This window comes from Phyllostomus discolor, chromosome 9 (assembly GCF_004126475.2).
Source record: "Phyllostomus discolor isolate MPI-MPIP mPhyDis1 chromosome 9, mPhyDis1.pri.v3, whole genome shotgun sequence".
NCBI lineage: Eukaryota > Metazoa > Chordata > Mammalia > Chiroptera > Phyllostomidae > Phyllostomus > Phyllostomus discolor.
Genome location: NC_040911.2, coordinates 73803342 through 73823535, shown reverse-complemented (window position 1 = coordinate 73823535; position 20194 = coordinate 73803342). Strand labels below are relative to the sequence as shown.

Genomic DNA, 20194 nt, shown 5'->3' with positions numbered 1-20194 from the left:
GAGAAGTGGTAAGGTGCCATTTGCTGTTGTACCCTAGTTGATCAGTGCTGCAATGTCCCAAGGACAGTGGAAGCCAGATTTTCCTCACCTCACCCCTGCTTGGTGGGTGAGTAGCCAGTATTCCTGGGTAGGGGTTGTCAAGAAAAAGATAAAAGTGCTTAGTTGATAGTTCCAAGATAAGAGATAGCACTCTCTTGCTGACTGTGCTTCAGAATCCTCCCCAATGTCCTGGATCTCTGGTTAGAGCACCTCTAAGCTGCAGCCTGTTTTGTCAAGAGGTCTCACCAGTCCGAGAAGAGAAAGATCTTCCTAGGAGCAAAAATGCTGGTTCCATTTGTGATTGTGGACATTTTGTTATTGCAGTCATTTTGTGTTTGTATATGTGTTTTACTTTCTTATAGAAGCCACTGCTAATTTCTTGTTATGTGTATTTCACTAAGTTGAAATATAATAACTAAAGGAAAACTTCATGGGCAAGTAGCTAAACACCCTCACTAGAAAGATTTAAAATGTAAGCATTATCAACATGTATTTTTCACCCATATGTAGTTCTCACTGACTAACTTGGTGAACCATAGCACTCTAAAAGAAGCAGATGATTTCTACCTTTACAGGTCATTCTGAGAGCCTGCACTGTCCCCCAAAACACCAAGAAGTGTTTTATCTCTTGATGTAGGGATGCTTTACAGAATCACAGCAATAGTGCATATTGAGGCTTTCTTACTTTGTCTTCTAATTAAATATATCTGGAAACAATACATTCTTTAATTCTGAAGGTGGAAGGAATGTGTAGGGGGAAGAGAAAGAATTAGTTTTTTTTTTAAAGCCAACTACAAAGCCTGTATTGGATTCTGCGTAAAGGTAACTGGAAGATAGTGTTGAAGTTCATATTTGACAACCCACTGAACCTAGAACTACCTGAAAAATATCTTATTTAATCTCAGGTTTTATTTTGTGTTTAGGAGAAATTCAAGTCACACTTAGTTAAAAGTAGCAAGATGTAATCATTGCTAACATTATAGTATTAAAAACATTTGATTCTATCTGAATCTACAGAAAAAATTTTGAAGTAAAACAAGTATATATATATATTGCTTCTAAAACATAGGGGAGTTTTTTTTTTTCATTAAATATAAAATAGTACATGTACTAGAATGTTGAGGTTTTTTTCCCTTAATATTAACCATCTCTGTCTGATACATCATTCTAGTATCTTTTATTCTTTTGAAATGATAATTAAATTCAGTTTATAACATAGAGGCTAGAATAACAACACAAAGTTAATGTCTTTAGTTATACAAACTTAACTACTGAGTTGAAACATTAACTTATGTACATTTTTCAAATGTTTTTTAATCCCTATTATTTTTGTAACAATTGTCACCTAACATGATTTTTTCTTTTTCTTTTTTTTTTTTTCTGTTTTTGGAACTAGCTTGAAAGTAGTTGCATCTTTTCTTGCTGGACACACTCATTTTGTGAAAATTCCATTTACATGCTGTGCATTTTCTTTCAGATATATCTATTGTGATGAAATTGACTTGGCTGCCGACACAGTGCTGGCTACTCTGTATGCTGCCAAAAAGTACATTGTTCCTCACCTCGCCAGAGCCTGCGTTAATTTCCTGGAGACCAGCCTGAGTGCCAAGAACGCCTGCGTGCTCCTCTCCCAGAGCTGCTTGTTCGAGGAGCCAGACCTGACCCAGCGTTGCTGGGAGGTGATCGACGCCCAGGCTGAGTTAGCTCTTAAGTCTGAGGGATTTTGCGATATCGACTTCCAGACACTAGAAAGTATCCTCCGCAGGGAAACACTGAATGCCAAAGAAATTGTTGTTTTTGAGGCAGCTCTCAACTGGGCTGAAGTAGAATGCCAGAGGCAAGATCTAGCTCTGAGCATTGAAAATAAACGCAAGGTCCTCGGAAAGGCACTTTACTTGATACGCATACCTACAATGGCCCTGGATGATTTTGCAAATGGTGCTGCACAGTCTGGTGTTCTAACTCTCAATGAGACCAATGACATCTTCCTCTGGTACACTGCAGCCAAAAAGCCCGAGCTGCAGTTTGTCAGTAAAGCCCGAAAGGGCCTTGTCCCGCAGCGCTGTCACCGTTTCCAGTCATGTGCCTACCGGAGCAACCAGTGGCGCTATCGGGGCCGCTGTGACAGCATTCAGTTCGCAGTGGATAAGAGAGTATTCATCGCTGGCTTTGGGCTGTATGGCTCCAGCTGTGGCTCTGCGGAGTATAGCGCCAAGATTGAACTCAAACGTCAGGGGGTTGTCCTGGGGCAGAACTTGAGCAAGTATTTCTCAGATGGCTCCAGCAGTACCTTCCCCGTGTGGTTTGAGTATCCGGTGCAGATAGAGCCAGACACTTTCTACACAGCCAGTGTGATACTGGATGGCAATGAACTCAGCTACTTCGGACAGGAAGGCATGACGGAGGTTCAGTGTGGCAAAGTGACCGTCCAGTTTCAGTGTTCCTCGGATAGCACCAATGGCACTGGGGTACAGGGAGGGCAGATTCCCGAACTTATATTCTATGCTTGAAAACACTCCCCGAAGCAGTGTGAGCTCTGAAGTGCACATCTGGTTCCTGCTTGCTTGATGCTTAGCTCATCTGCAGATATGTGATCAGCGCAGGTAATTTGTAATGAATGAAGCTGTAGGCAGTTTTCTAATTTCTCTCAACCTTTTAATTATGTACAGGCAAAAATGCAGCATTCAGCTTTTAACTATATGCTTAAAAGAGCCAAGTTCTTATTAGGGCTGTGTGGTTTTTAGAATTGCGTCCATCTCTACAGCTGGGGAGAATGTGTGCTCTTTTCTAACTGCCCCATTGACCTACCAGGTCTGTCCCTCTTAAAAATTTTTTTGGATCACCTCAAATTTCCTTTAGGGCTTTAGTTTGACAAATAGAAATAGTCTAAAGTAATAATGACAAGAGTTGTTTTTAAACAGAACCCCTCCCCTCAGAAAAAAAAAAAACACATAAACCTAGTGTACAATTTTGAAAGTTTTGCTTTCTACTAAATAATAATTTAAAGAGGAGGCAGTAGTTGTGTTTAGCTCTATTTCCTTTTAACTTCTGGGCATGGCATTTTCTTAAATCCTAAATTCATAAGATTGTTAAATATTAAACACTGCAAAGTATTGGTACAAAGTGGGAAAATAAGAAATTGGATGTTTGTTTAGGCCATGACTTCTGCTACAGCAGGTTTATATTCTTTAGATTAGAAGACAGAAATATTGCAGTACAGACACTTTTTTTAAAAGGAACTAAATTATAAAATTTTGTTGTCATTAGAAACAATTTCAGGCTTATTATTTTAAACTTGAAACAGTTCATAAAGGAAACCTAAAAAAGTCTCATACTATAAATGGATTAATTGATGGCACAATAAAATGCAGTTTGAAAAAGTCAAACTCATTTCTCCCCAGTTAGCTTCTGATCCCCACCATTTGCTTGTTTTCATAAATCATACTGTATAGAATACCTATTCTCTTCTTTTTTTTTTTTAATGAAAAGAGGACCAAACAATTCTTTAGATGAATGGAAAAACAATTAGTTTTGTAGCACTACACGTTATATAATAAGATACCTTTATTCATTGATTTTTTAAAAATAAATATACTTTACATGTTCTACTTTGGTCACATACTATCTTAGTTAATTATAATTCTGTCTTGTTCCTGGACTGCTAGAATCTGGCCTCTGGCCATCTTTAAGTGCCAATGTATACCTTCAGGGTTTTTTAAAAAGTGACCTGGAGCAATACACCTGATTATACCTAATATTTACTGCATCAGGATCACATCCAGTTCCTTGCTTGCCCATAGATAATGTAAACAAAGGAGGGAAAAGCTTGTCAAAAAACTCTCTTTTAGCGATGGCTTGTGATGCTTAAGTGCCGCTGACCCTGGTAGTGTCCAGTGTGTTTACTTCCAGTTGAAGTATCCATGTGTTCCTGGGCAGCTTTTCTGCTCAGTGTGATCCTGAGATGGCTTCCCTCCCCACCCAGAGTGTGGTCCCTGGCCGCCTCCTTCTCCTGCTCTGTAAGCCTGAAGCTGGCTTGTCTGGAGCCAGGGGTTAGTCCTGGGGTGGGTCTGTGTGCATGGGCACCCATGTGCACGCAAGTATGTTTGCCAACTCAGGAATTGTCTCCTCCCTGCCTGGCCGGTGAGAGGTGGGACAGAAATGTTCCCCCTGCTGGCCCCAGCAAGGCCCCAGTGAGTGACTGCCCATACATTCACTGTGTTTCTGGGCTACTACTTCCCCTGTGGACAAGGGCTTTTTGCTTTTGGCCAGCTTCCCTCATGGAGGAGAACACTGGATTATGGGAAATGTTTTAATCATCTTTGCCATTACCTCTGTCTGTTAGCATAGATGATCAAAAGCTGTTACTGGTGATTATAAGTAAGTACTCCCAGGACAACTTTACAAAATTGTCTAACAATTATTTCATATTAGAAAATGACAGATAGTTTTGGCAATGTATCTATGTAATAAGGGTACATTTTCCATTTTAAAAATACTTCTACAAATGATTTTGTTTTTAAATTACGATTAAACATTTCAGGAATTCGTAGCTACCATGCAAATTGGTAGGCTGTGTACCTGATTAGAAGGCACTCATGTATAAGCCAGAGGAGAAGAAACTTTATTTAGCACTAGCTTCATCATATCAGATTGTGAGGTGGGTGTGATAACCTTAGAGTGGAGATAGTTCACTCAGTAACGCTCACTGTGCATGCTCCTGTTAGCTAGCTGCCCTCCGCATAGCTAGGGACCTGCTGGGTGAAAGCCACATGAGATCCTGTACACTGGGTATAGAAGAACCTAATTTTATGTTAATTACTATTAAAGAAAAAAGACATTTTTGCCACCCGATTGGCTGGTGCTGAGAGCTGTGGGTTAAATTTGAAAACTTGTGTTTTAAATCCTATTCTCCCCTTCTGCATTTCAACAACATGGAATGAAGGCTAATGTGCTTGCTTTATTTATTTATTTTTATTTTTTGGTAATCTTAATTTTGTAACTTTTAAAAGTAGAAACTATTGTTCTGACAAGGCAGGCAACTCTAGTATATAAACACAACTCTATTAAACAAAATACTCCGTAGATGCTTTTCCCAATGTTTCTGGCAGTCTTTGTCGTCGTTCATTCTGGGGACAAGGGGGAACTAGGTTAGCAGTTCTAATGTAACATTCTTTAAGCATATCTTAATATAGTATTTAAGTAAATTGTCTGATTTCTACATAATTATTGCACTGAACTGTCTTTTTCATTTTTTAAGGTGTTGAAATAAGCTTGGCTAATTCAAGACACTAGCCACTTGTGCATCAGAGTGCTTGAATTTAGTAGCTTACAGCATTATTTATGAAGGAAAATATATAAATATGAAGTACCTCATGTTGAATGTTATTGTACTGTATTTTTAATGTAACAGTGCAGATCTTGTTAGACACATGAATGTTGTATAATCATGTTAAATGCAAATAAAAATAAAACTGATTCATATATTTTTTTTCTTAGCATTTTTGTGGGTCTCTTGAAATAGTAAAAAAAATCATTTCTGGCACTTTTGGTGTCAACTACATTTTACAGAGATGGTTTTGCAGGAGCATTTGTTTGCTAAGTATTCAGATATCTCTGATCCCTAAAGAAGTAAAAATTTGAGGCAAAAGCATAAGAGAACAATGAAAATGGAATCAATTGCACTGTTCAAAACCTGACTCTTAAGTTAATGGGAGGGAGTCAGTGGATGTGTTTATATTCCCCTTACGGAATTTGTGGTTGGCTTTCTCGTGCAGTAGTTGCTCAGGTGTCTGTGAATCTGGCTGTACTAACTAAGGGGGTGATACTGAATTACACCTAGCTTTAGATGTAACCAGTGCTGCTTGTTCCTGCTGGTTTATAGCAGCTTAAGTCTTGGAATTAAAAATAAATATCATATGAGAATTTTGAATGTAATTTTTATGTGCTCAACTAGTTTTATATTTCCCCGTGTCAAGTACATTAATACACACACATTTATACATAATTATATACACATGTACATATATTATTTCTCTGTAGCATTCTGTTGCTTTCATACTAGAACTTATTATGAAATCTTGCGTAGTTGCTTCACCACTTTACCACTTAAGTTTCTATAACATACCTGCTCAAAGTATTTTTGGAATTATCTCAAAGAATAAGGGAACTGAAAGCCTCCGTTCTCATCAGCTTAATTATAGATACAACCTGAATTGCAAAGATCTTTAATCCAGGAAAATCTTCACCATTATCTCTTCGTTGCTATTAAACTTAATCCATATGTTTGTTTCCATAATCCCAAGACAATTGGAAATTAACTTCCTCCTTTGTTGGTACTCAGGACCAACCTGTCATTGAAATAACACTTTCTCCCCCAAAATCATGGACTTAAACTTGGGGGGATGGGGGGAAAAGGAAAAAGAAAAGCATTCCTGGCAAAGTAAATAGTATTAGAGACCAAAATAAGAGCAAGTGGCCCCGAAAACCTGTGGTTATCCCAAGTGTTAGAGTAGGCCTTGCCTGCCTTTAGGAGTCTTCAGTAGAAGGTGACTGCACTTTTGATTTCTAATTCATACACTTCAACCCTTTTTTTCAGAGCTGTTTATGTTTATTGACCAGCTACTCCCTTTGCTCAACATTCCCTGTTGTCTGCCACTTTTTAGAATGTCATCTCACAAAACAGAAACGGGAAAATTTTCAAAAATAGCATTTTCTCATTTATTTAATTACAACCAACATAAGCACTTGCGAAAAGAGATTCTCAACTAAGACATTGGCAGGTAAATGAGATGAGAATATCTGTGAGGAAGAGATGAAGATAATGAAAGGCTGACTGCCCCCCCCCCCCCACACACACACCAGTGTAAGACACCAGCAGCTGCAGGCTGTAGATCCACTTCTGAAGAATCTTTGGGTGCATTTCCTCAACTCGGGCACCTCGCGTCTTGTTTCCTTTTCTGAACCTTTTCTTGAGGGAGGGCATGGGGAAGGTTTGATTCCTATTTAGTCAGACCTTAGGTATCTCTATAATCGTTTTCTATTTGACTATTTAAATACCCATTGGATAGCAGTTGTCATAGCAGATGCTGCCATTTCATATTCTGCCATCTAAAAAAATCCCTAAACTCAAGGTACGTAGTTAAAACATCCACTCTTTATTTTGTCAAATCTGTACTTTAAATAAATCTGTGTTCAGGAAATAATTAACGTTTCCTGTTAAACTACTAGTACTTAAACATTAATTTATTACTGCTGATCTCTTGTTTAAGCTGTTCTTGGTAATAACCAGCTTAAATACTATAGAGGAGGAACTGATGTCCTTTTTCACTTCAAGTAACAACAGTACATAAAATTATTTCAAAATTAAGGCATGCCTTTGTCTTTAAGACTGGTGAATAGGTTATACTTAATAGTCTCTCTCTTTTATATCAATTTGAGAGGAGTGAATTTTTTTCTAAATTAAGTCATTAAGTTAACCTGATATATTTCTAAAATAAGTCACACTAGTGCTCTTGTTGATTCTAACTTGAAGTGTTGCAAACAATATTTATGAGCAGCATATAGCATAAAGACTTTTGTGAAAACCCGAAAAGTCTGAGATAATATTTTGATATGTAGCAGTCTTTACTGTGCCTGTGCAATTTGCATTTTCCTCCCTAAACTATGTTCAAAATACATTCAAAGAAAATTACTATTTAAAGAAACTGCAAATAATCTTTCAAAGCCTGAAGCAGAGGACATCAGTTTCTACTATGTAACCGAATACATAAAAATGTACTTTTGAGAGACATTCTATGCATCTTACAGAATTTTCATTTTGTGCTTGTCTTAACCACTGCTAAATTCTAAATTATTGCAGTACCCCTTATAGTGCTGAAACAAACGTTATACTTGAGTCTCAGCCAATTCTAAATTAAAGAAAAATTCCAATTTTGAGAATATTTGGAGACATTAATGAACTAAAGAATATTTAAGTGTTTTCTGGATAATTTAGCTCCAGGGGAGGGGCATATGATCTGAATCATTCAAAAGGTTAACCCAATGTGTATGTATTGATCCTTCCCTTTACTCCAGGCAGTAAGACTTCCAGGGAGCCAGAGACCAGTAAGAAAGATGTAGTGTGTGCTTTTAGAAGCTTATGGTCCAGTACAGTGCTGCTCTGCTCATAGCACACAGGATCACGGATTGCTGGCCTCAACTCCTAGAAATGCTGATTTGGGTGGGGCCTGGGGAATTGCATATTGAATGTGCGTCCATGTGATGCTGATGACGCCATCTGCGCACCACAATGAGGACCCCTGGTGTCTGGGTGGTGTGTGGAGATGGAGCCTGTACTGTATTGCTAAGGGCTTAGTACAGAAATGCCTTTGCTACTACACAAGCATAGAAAAGAGGCCATTGGATCAGTCTTGGGTCAAAGAAAAAATAATGCTTGAGCTGCATTTTGAAGGCTGCATTAAAATTATCAGGTGAAGATCGGTAATGCCAGTTGAAAGCGGGGTGGGGCGGGGGGGCGGGCAAGGAATTGCCAAAGGGAAATGGCAAGTGGGATAGAATGGCAAACAGCTCAGCTCAACACGGCTCAAATAAAGGGTACATGTGGAAGAAGAAAGCCACCTACCGTGTGCAAGTATGGACCAAGATAATGAACTGGGCAGGAACATGAAGTGTTTCCTCTCTTAGGCTGAATTATCTGGCTTTTCATCCACAAAATAAAGCAGTGACATTGAAGAGATTTGAGATTGATGTGAAAACAGTTTCATGTTTTAGAAGAATCTTTCTTGAACTCTGAGAAAAGACTGGATCAGTGTGGAAGCAGGAGGAAAAGTTAGGGGCTGTGAGGGATGCAAACAAAGTCCAAAGGGACCAGGGAATGGAGAGGAGACAGAATGAAGATTCTAGAAATGGGAAAATACCCAGGGTGCAGCGGCCGTAACATCCAGTTGCAAGGGGGCTTGCTAAAGCTGGAGTGAAACCTCTTGCCTTACATTTATGAAAGGGAAAGAATCCATTTTTACTCTTCCATTATCTATAGGTAATTGGCTTATAGGTACCCACCCTTGATTTAAGATTCTTTTCGGAAGAAGGAAAAACAAGCAAGTTGGCAGGCATAGTGTACCGGTTAATAACAGATGAGCAAGACTGCCTGGACTTGAAGTTCTGGACTCTCTGGACCTCAGTTCTCTCAAGAAAGGCAACAGTCGTAATAGTGCCTTTCTCAGAGGATTATTATGACAGTTAAATAAATCAATGTATCTAAAGTACTTGTAACAATACCTGGCAGACAGGAAGTGGCCCATGGGTGTTAAGTGAAACAATACAAAAGGCCACAAATTAAACCCGTGCACTTTCCTCACATACGTCACTGTGAAGACCAGTTTACTTGGCCTTATGAGCCAGCAATTCCACTTCTGGGAATATATCCGAAGGAACCCAAAACACTAATTTGAAAGAATATAAGCATCCCTATGTTCATGCAGCAATATTTAGAATAACTAAGATTTGGAAGCACCTCAAGTGTCCATCAGTAGATGAGTGGGTAAAACAGCTGTGGTACTTTTACACAATGGGGTACTACTCGGTTGTAAAAAAGAAGAAAATTTTATGCGTTGGGACAGCATGTATGGACCTGGAGACCATTGAGCTAAGTGAAATAAACCAGTCAGAGAAAGACAATTAAAATATGATTTCACTTGTGGTATGTAATGAACAAACTGAACTAACAAGCAAAATAGATTCAGAGAGCAGGCTGACAGCTCGGCCGGTGAGGGAGGTTTGGAGAGGGTGGAGGTATGGGGCAAAAAAAAGAAAGAACTCATGGACATGAACAATAGTGTGGTGATTACAGTGGGGAGGAGGGTGGGTGGAGATGGAGAGAGGTAGAGGGATAAATGGTAATGGAAAAAAAAATAGGAAAAGATAAAACCAGTTTACTCTTAGTTTGCACACTCAACAAATTATCAATGTGACAAAAAGTAATTTTGTTGCTGTTCCTTTAAATCAGTATAGTCAATAGAGAGCATACAAAGCTATGAAGAGCTCTGTTGTTGGGGAATTGTCATATTTTAATGGAATTCCTAGGAAGTAATTCAACACTTCCATGTTAGTAAGAGACATATGATATAGGTGGATTCTAACATATCAGATGCCTTCTAAATGTAACTGAAATTTTCTCAGAAAACTTTCTGTAAAAGCTGACCATGAGAGCACTTAAAGAGGGTTTGAGAGACCTTTGAAGACATTTTTCAAGAAGAGACTATTCTGCAAGTAGAATAACCCCTTTACTAGTTCTAGTTCTGCTAGAGTCATAATAAGCTCTTTTTTCTTGGCCTGCAGTCCTATGCAATTTTGTATATAACCCCTTCTCAAAATATGTTGGTAATAAAATCAGTTTGGGGATGAAAAGCAGGTTTGAACTTTGTTATGAGTGATGTGAATATTTAATGGCTACTTGTTTTATTCAAGTAGACACAACTGTGCAGGAAGTACTGGCAGCTCTGAGTTCCTGTGCCCCTGCAGTTGGCACTTTACCTTCCTTCTGCTACCCTCCCCACAAGGGTCCTTCATCTCCAGGCTCACCTTGTCCTGAGCCAGCACTGGAGTCTCATTTGACAAAGGCCCTGATTTCCTAGAAATTAATGTCTCAGTCCCTTGCTCTGGATGCTCTATTTTGCAAAATAAGCTTTCAGGAGCCTCACCAACCAGAGATTCTCTCATTCAGGAGCCAGTCACTTTTATATGAATGAAGCTCATAGTGCATATGTGGGGATTCTGAGGCACAGAAAAGGCTGAGAACCCCTGGTGTAGGCAAACCTCCTGGAACCTTTACTCACACCCACAGGGACACCTAGCTTCAGCTCCTTGTTCCCTGATGGGGACCTTCACACCACACACTCCTACATATCAGTCGGGTGCTTATGTCCTGAATCCATGATCCCTGGAGTGGACCCCAGGCAAAATCACAGTCTGCATTAGTGGATGAAATCAACCACAGGTATCTGAAAGACCCAGCCTCTGACACTCCCTAACATCTTGACCCTGACATATACTTGATCTCACTTTTGTCAGTCTCCCCACACCTCCGCCCTCTATCTGCACCTCAGAAACCCATTAATCCAGTCCTTACAGACTGTCCTCTTCCCATCTCTAGTCCAGTTGACCATGTTCAAGCTCATCTCAGGGCCTGCCACGTTTAGAACTCTGGTTCTGAGCTCTATCTCTAATCATTCTGCTTCCTTCAGATATGTGCTGACCATGTCCAACAGGCCTTCACAGTCTCCGCTCTTAGCCTTCAAACCCAGACTGATATTTCTGCCCACTGGTCTTGATGGAGCCCCCTGCCCAGCCTGTTCTGTAGCCCTCACTCCCTGTTCTTACCTCCAACCTCACCCCCAGAATGGCGTGCTCAAAATACATTTATGACAGCTCTCTGTTGCCCAAATAACATGTAACAAACACACAAAACCTCAGTAACACACATTAATGTGTTTAAGCACCCACATCTAGGAACAGCTGTAGATTGTCTTGGCCTTTCTGAGAACTTAACTGGGCTCACTCAGGTGTGGGAGTTGGCTGTCTGCTTGGGGTGACTTTGCTCTGATTGTCTCTCAGACTAGGTGTGGTCTCATGGTGATGGCCAAGGCACAAGAAAATTACCTGCAACAGCAAGAAACCTGCAAGGCTCAGAACTTGCATGCCATCACCTATGCTGTTTCCTGTTGGCCAAAACAAGTCACAGGCCACCCAGATGCAAGGGGTGGGGAATGAGACTGGACCTCTTTACTGAAAAGCACAGCAAAGCCACGTGGCGAGGGCTGAGGATAAAGAGGAGTGTTGTATTCGACAGGATTTCACCTGAGTGTTGGAAGCACCTACATATAGATACTGTGCTTCTTATGAACCTGGACACCACAGTCAGTGCCACTTAAAGTGACGCACAGAGGATCTACTTGCCCCTAAAGTATTAGGGAACATGAAACCTTCACTGAAGAGTTTATAGGGGAGAGAAGGAAGAATCATGCAGCATAAACTCCCCAAATATCCTTTTAGCAGGTCCCCTTGCCATGTAACTAGTTTGTTCTGCTGACAGGCATTTCTTCTTGGCCCCAAACCCACAGGCACAGCTGTGTCTTCTCATCAGAACACAATTCATCCCTTAGCTCCAACTCCTCAAACTGGAGCCTTCAATCAGCAGGTAGTAAATATCATCAGTGTAATATTTCTGTCTTGTCATTTATATCACTGCTCTGCCACATATGTGTCTATTAGCATGCTTGTACACTCTTACTCAGATAAGCAGGCCCTTGTAAAACAGGAGAAGTTGATGGAAGTGGATAAAAAGAAACCTCCCTACCCTGTGTTTCTTCATCATCATTAAAGTCAATACCCCTAGGAAACCTTGGATGGTCCACAAGCTTCTTCCAGGTACAGGAATGTAGGGAGAGACCATGTTGGCTTTCAATAAGTTTGGAAAGGAAGAGGGAGATGGACTTTGATATAAGAGCTCAGCCAACACTTGGGGCCCATGGAAACTGAAGAAAGAGGGTTGGCTGAAGCAGGGAGAAATGATGGGGTCTCAGGAAAGGAAAAAGCCTCATGCAGCTTCTCTACTGGGAGCTTCTGTCCCAATTCTTCATCTCTCCAGGAATCCCTGACCTGGGACTAACTCACAGTGTCTGACCTAAGGAAGCTCAGCAGATGGACAAGTGTAGGGTGAGTCCACCAGCTGGTGGCCTCAGCATATCAGCTCAACTCCTAAGGTCTGTTTGATGGGATTGTATTTTGCAACTCTACTGCCAAAGCCTCATCAACAGATCAGGTTTCCTATGAGACCTTTCCGAAACTGCCTTGTTACCTCGTATGTGCATTGTGCAGCAGCTCTGTACTCTGGTCATTGGAGTAATATGGCAATGCCCTTGATCCTCCTTTTTTCCTGCAGTACAGAAAGTTTTACTGCCAGTGCATCCCAGGCTCTGAGCTCCTTACTGAGGAATCACAACTTGCTTATTGTTGGTAACCAATCAGAATCCTGACTGCTGAAACTGCTGCTTAATCACCTCACTCCCCCGAATCTCTGACTCATTTGTCACATGTTTTTATCAGAAATCAAGAGAAAAGCAGCTCAAGACATTTCATTTTTTCAGGCTTCCAACACTTATTTTCCTCAAATAAAGAAATGCCAAAAATAGAACAGTTGTGATATACTTTAAATATTTTCTTGTTCACCAATTAGTGTCCTTAAAAAAATTATATGAATGTGGATGTAGTTTGGGTTGGAGGTAACATTCATTGTGAATGGGAACCATGTGACATGGTGGCTTCCCAGATATTGGCTCTGTCATCCACCCAAATCAGGAAACTGGGGCTGAATGAGAGCATCTCCCAGGCCAGTCCTCCTCCTAGGCGCAGAATGTTAAAGCTTCTCACCCTGCTTCCTTCCCACCTCCCACTGCAGGAGGAGGAAGGCCCTGCCCTATATGGGCAGCTCCCCAGGATGCCATAAGCAAACAGAGTGAACAGCATCCATTTATAATCCAGTGTACTGACTAAATATATGTCTAAGAAAACTGTATTTGGGGGTGTTTGTAGATATTTGTGATAAGTTTTCTTGCTATTCTTTAATATTACATTTCTTCAGAGTTTGGAAGTCAGGAAGGAAATGAACTGGGCTATTCCTTATAATTGCAAAGCAACACCCAGGTTTTCATGTTCATTTACTAGATTTGTTAGGTAGGATAGATAACAAACCAAGGCAGGGAGGAGGAGGAAGACATGTCTCACCCACCAACTCAGCATCCTGAGCCTGGTCCAATTATGTGCCAGGTGTTCCAGCATCTCAGGAAACAACTTGCTGACATGGGAGGAAGGCAGGCCTTGAAATTCTATGTATCGTCTCCACTACCTGGGAAAGAAAGCCTTTCAAACTGTGCTTTTGCCCCAAGGCCTGAAAGGTGGAAGAGGGTCCACAGTGCCCATAAAACAACTTTGGTTAAATACCTACCTCTGGTCACTATCTGTTTTACAAGGGGGACCCTAATGCTTATAGAAAGAGCCCATAAATAACTTTGGATAACTGCCTCAACTTTAATTAACTTCCTCCTGTCACACATCTGTTTTACAGTAAGATGAACAAATGAGGTCTGGAGCAAGATCAGCATTTGGGCTATGAAACCCCCACATATACCTAAGTTAGGGTAGACACATCCCTCTGGGAATACTGGCATCACCTTTACCCATCAATCAATATGTAACTTCTTCAACTCCATCCCACCAACTATGTAAGTCCTCAGAGCAAAAGACCTGGGGTGCTTGCCACCCCAGCCTTTGGCTGCCCTTACCCTGCTTTGCCTATGCTTTTCACCCCCCACCTTAGCTAAGCCCATTCTTTTCCATGGGAATGGATCACCGATAAACCCTGTTTACATGCTAATAGATTTGTTGGTCTATAATTCTTTACTGTGTTGGCAAGAAGAACCAAGTTTCTGGGAGTTTCTCCCATAACAGATTGATAAAACCAAATTTCCAAATATGCAAGTCACCTTGACTTCCAACTCTAACTCAAGAAAGCTTTAGAAATGACCATGGAGGTAACTAGCAATAGGAGAGTGCAGGCAGAATAAATCAGGAAAGGAAAGCAATGGAAAAGGATGAGAAAAGGAGCCTGCCTCACCATTTGATCTGAGATGCAAAGCTTTTGGAAGAAGGGTGAAGAAAAGGAGTGGAACTTCCTTTGGGTGAGAAGGTGATATTCAATGGTAACAAGCCACTGGGGTGGGGAAGATGGCTCTGTTAGACCTCCCTGATCTGCCACCTGTACTTTGTAAGGAGCCTACAAAGGTTTGTTAAGCTTTTTACTAGAGTCCAATGAATGACCTTCTCAAGTCTGTTCCTTGGGGACTTTTTAGGTTCTGAGCTTCCAAATAGACCCCAGAGTGCAGGCCAGACCCACCAGTCATTCACGCCTGAGAATGAGGTAGGAAACCAGACCATCCTAGACTCCTCTCCATGAATTTTTGCCCTTAGGCTTTATAGCAGCTGAAAAGATGAATGGTTCTTTTCCCTTTGCCAGAAAGAACCAAGGCTTGTTCCTGGCAGCCTCAGACATACCTGGAATCCAGAGGATTGTGTCTAAGTTTCATTACTGTTCTGCTATGCCCACCCTTCAGATTAGGTGAAGTCAATCTCGCATGGAGAGCCAGAGATCCTCCTGCCTTGCACGCATCCCTTATTCCTTTTCCACCCTGCTTGTCTTGATGAGGTCATCCTACTGCTGCTCACTGGCCTCCAGCTAAACTTGGGCAATCCATTCATTTCCCTCACTACTCCCATCCCCACATTCATTAGCAAAGATGTTAAAAGTGAAGAAGCTTTTCTCTTGCAGAACTGCATTCACCTTACAACTAAAAGACCACTTCACAACAAGTGGGTGAATAGGGAGGGACAAAGCAAGGGGAAGAACTGGTGGATACCTCCTTGTCACAGTGATGCAGATGGTTGGGAACAAATTGGTGAATAGGGGCAAAAACCTCATCTCTGACCCATAGACAAGAAAAGAGAAGGAAAGTGGCTTCTTAAACCTAAATAAATAAAATAAGCCAGCAGTCAGGCTGTGCCATGTGACTGCCATTTACACAGGAACCATGCAGGCTTCCCAAACTCCCAATAAGACATCCTGGTTAGAAAAACAAATTACCATGTGCCACCAGAATGCAATCTTTCCTAGGTCATTATCAGAGTGAGTCTCTTGTCAATACTGTGCCTGATTGGGAGCAACTCTCAGAATCATTTAGTTTCTCTTGTCAGGGGAAGCTTTTTAACTGCTCCCTGCTGTCCTGTCATTTTGTGCTAACCCGAAAAGGCAGTGTTAAATTGATGTCATCTTTCCAATTTCACCCCAGAAGCATTTTCCTTTCTAGGTAACAATGGAAGCATTTGCACAATAATTGGGGGGAGAAGAGTGTTCAAACATGAATGCTGTGAAAACTCGTGACTGCGATGAAGGCATTCATTTGTCAGCAGGTCCTCATCCTTCAGGATGACACAGAGAAGAAGAATGAATCTCATTCAGGTAGCAAGACAAATAAAGAAAATAAGAGCAAGCCCAAATCAAGTAGAAAACCACTGCCTTTAGACAGGAAGTGGTTTTGATTTAAGACTCTTGTAGAATTACCAGCAAACACACAATTGAAGGGAATGTTGATAATTTTTGGATTGGATGAGGGATATGTGAGTCTCATTGTACAAACTATGTTTGTATATGTTTGAAAATTTCCATAATAAAATGTTACTTTAAACTCTGGTACAAATTGGATCAGAGCTTATTCATGTCATATAGTTCCTAGGCAGAGACCAATTTTCCCCTAAATTTAATTTGCAATACAAGCAGGGCCCATTCTAATAATTTATAGCTGAAAGCACGTGTGCAAGTGAAACTGGCCTGTTTTAGATGCACATGTGGACAAAGGGTTCTCTGGGATAGGCCACCTCTGACATCATAATAGAACTAAGGAGTTCACAAATGCTAGACTTTTGGATTTTAAACTTTACATGATGCATCCTCCTAAAGGCAGGGATTGCCATTTAGACTCCTACTTCATAAAATTCCTAATTAAATGGGAAAAGCATCCTAAATTCTTGATCTTTGTTAATTATATCTGGGAGAAGCCTGGGTGTTTAGATCATGATTTCATTAGGGCATTCTTACAGTTCCCCTGGTGGCAACATAATCTAATTTTAGCAAATTTAAATTGCAAGTGTAGTGATGGTTTGTGGGGACTGGAGATGAATTTGAGATAGTTTAGCTTCTGGAAGTAGCACCACCATCCACTCCACCTCAGACCCTCCATTTAGCCATGCCCAACCCTAACAGCTACAGGGCCCAGAGCAATCATACTAACGGCTACCTACATACTATATGTATATATCTTAAAAGTTATAAATCAAGCTAACAAACTGCTAAGTGAAATATGTTTTAGCATTCTACCTTGATAAACATGACTTCATAGCAACCTGGAAGGCCTGGTTCAAAATTCAAATTCTCAGCCCCACAGGGTTCTGCACCAGGAACTGTGGTGATGGAGACATGGTGCCTAGCCACTGGGCCCCTTCCCACAGCTCATACCCGTTCTCTTATAATCCATGATTTTATAGCTCTTCAGCCCATACATTCAACTCTCTCTATCCCAATGCCACAGACCTACCCCTTGTCTTGACCACCCCTGGGGCCTAAAGGTGCACACACTAGTGGCATGGACTATCCTCAGGAGGAAGTGGGCTTGAGGCCATAGGGACAGAGAATTCCAGCATCCCAGGTACTACATGATGCAGAGATTGACGCATGCATTCTAGGTAGGCATATCTCCTTGACTGGTGTGGCAAGGGATTAAGGGGACCCACAGGAAAGAACTTTATCACCTTCTCTATTAGCCCCTAAATGTTAGAGTGTCCTCCAGGGCTAGAAATTGAGCCCTGTAATTATTCCTTTAGTACTTTTTTCCTCGGTGATCTCATCTGGTTCCATGGTTTTATATGCCTCATTCATTCATTAAACACATAATATTTCTAGGTACTAGTGATGTTGGAGTGGACAAAACAGAAGATAAAATTCCTATGTTAGAGAGTGTACTTTCAAGTGGGAAGACTGATGACAAATAAAATGTGGCAGTTTTAAACATGATCCTAAATTCTTTGATACTCCTTCCAAGCCAAGTAGGTTTGGAAGTCTACCCCCTTGAACTTGGGTGGTCCACAGAGCCCAGTGGAAGTGATGCTGTATAACTTCCTAAGGCTAGGTCATCAAAGGCCATGAACTTGGTCACGGGAAATGCTCACTCTTAGAGTTCTACATAGTCTGTAACAAATAGACTGTCCCAAGACACCATATTATAGAGGCCACATGTTGGCCATCTGGTCAACATTCCCAGCTGAGTGCTTTAGCCCAGGCTGGGAGTGAGAAGCCACCTTGGAAATTGCTGTCCCAGCCCCAGTTGTTTACTTTACTCCCAGTCAAGTCCCCAGACATTAAGGAACAGAGATAATTGGTGTTCACTCTGCCTTTTCCAATAGTGATCCACAAAATCTGTAAACAGAGTAAAATGATTATTGTTCACTATGTTTTCAGGAAAGATATATACTGGTTGCTATATTTATGTCTCCAGACCAGACTTGAGTTCCAGGTTTGTAAATTGAACTGACTTTTCACAACTCCATTAGGATGTCTAAGTGGACATCTCAAACATCCACTGCCAAAATGAAGGTCTTAATTACCAACACACGCCCCAACAACAACAACAGCAACAACAAAACAAAAAACCAACTTGTTCATCTTCCCAATCTTAGTAAAAGACACACCTTCCAAATTAAGACAGTGTCATCCTGGCTTTTCCCATCATTCCCATACCTAATCCATTAGCAAATCCTGCTGTTTTGACTTTGAAAGTATTCTCTAATATTTCCATTTCTCCTCAACTCCACTACCTGAATGTTAGTCCTAACTACCATTGTCTCTTACCTGAAATAGCCTCCAACACATTCTTTTGCATTGGACCTTACTATTCTAGTCTGTTTTTTAATAGCAGCCAGGGAGATATTGCAAAAACATAAATCAGGATTTCAGATCAGGATGGTGCCATGTGTGATCACTTCAGTGCTTCAACCTCCTCCTACAATTCTCTAAACAAGTAGTTATGAAAGTTATATATTAGAAGTGAAAAATTAAAAAGACAAATTTAGGATTAAATATAGAATAATCATGTTGAAAAAAAGGAAATTGAATGAAACACCACACACACACACACACACACACACACACGCAGTGAGTGGAACAGCAGTTCCAACATTGCTGCCTTCACATCTCAAAACGAGCAGTAAGTGTTGGAAAGATATAAGTGCTCCATGAGCGAGTTCTTCCGTAGAGCCTTCTGCTTGAATCCATAGGCTGGGAGTGGTTTCCAAAACTCATAAACAAGGTAGAAAAAAACAATGCTGCTACTGCTTTCATTATAGCTCCTGGAATTTGCAGGTATGGGGAAATGGATGGAATACACACAGCCTGAGACCAAGAGCTGAGCCAAGCCACAACTCAGTTTGTACAGCCATCTGAGATCTATTTCTGAATTTGGGGATAGGACAACCAGGTGAAGGCAACTGTAAAAGTATTAGATAGGGAAGGGCACACACAAAAGTAAGTTGGTGTGCATTAGGAGAGGATCTCTCATTTAAAATAAGCCTATAAACTGAAAGTCCCATATACATAAAATAATTTAATGCTAAAAAGGATAATAAAAAATCAGAATGTAAATTCACTCTTAGAAGATCTATGTGTCAGTTAGCTATTGCTATGTAACAAATCATCCCCAAACACAGTTGCTTTAAGCAATTAGTTTTATAAAATATTCCAACAAAGACTTTCAGTATTATTAAAATCTATCAGTCAAACAGATTTATCTTATTTGCACTGAAAAGCAAGCAAGAATTTGTGAATCACAATCAAGTCTCAGATGAGTAGAGATACAGCAGACAGACGTGAAGTGTGGGAAAGTTGAAGTCAGATTGCAAAAATTGTCTCTGGGGTCAAGAAGGGAAAGTAAAATGATCATAAGTAAAAAAAAAGTTACTGGTCATTCTCAGTAACTGGGCTGAGAGAGGGGAGCAGAAATGTTAGGTTTAGTGTGAAATCTCCAACCAGTGGGGATCCTCTGCACCATGTTTAGGAGGGAGATATAGGCTAAAGTGGGTAAATACATTTCACTAAGGGACCATGCAACATCTTCTACACACAAGCAGTAATGCATGCATGCACATGAACAGAAAAGGAGTTCCTTTCATTCAACCAGAGAGGTGAGTACTGGAGTTCAAGAAGTGGCTGGTTCTCTGAGAACATGAACCACTAGAATCCTGTTCAATACCAGGCATGGTGGGGTATAGGTACAGGTGGCAATGACAGCAACAGCAGTAACAGCAGAGAGAGCAGATGCCCAGGACAGGTCTGTGCAGAAACAGCTGCATGGACCAGTGAGGTAAGAAGGGCAACTGCAAGTGACAGAAGCAGAGATTAGAAAGAATTAGCCTCTGCCATCTCTGGTACAGCTGGAGAGATAGGCTGAGATCCTGCCAGTTGGCTGTGGTAGCCAATGACTTTGTGGACTTCACGACAAAT

At 40.8% G+C, this 20194-nt stretch overlaps 1 protein-coding gene across 4 annotated transcripts in view; it reads left to right on the top strand.

The window, feature by feature from the left end:
• The window catches only part of BTBD3 (BTB domain containing 3), a 37257-nt gene extending 31737 nt beyond the window's left edge, over positions 1–5520 (top strand). For all 4 annotated transcript variants that reach the window (XM_028523775.2, XM_028523776.2, XM_028523773.2 and 1 more), the window contains one exon: positions 1517–5520. In XM_028523775.2, coding sequence (XP_028379576.1) covers positions 1517–2549 — 1033 coding nt within the window. In that variant the 3' untranslated portion in view covers positions 2550–5520. The remainder of the gene's footprint in view (positions 1–1516) is intronic.
• Positions 5521–20194: the final 14674 nt, after the last annotated feature.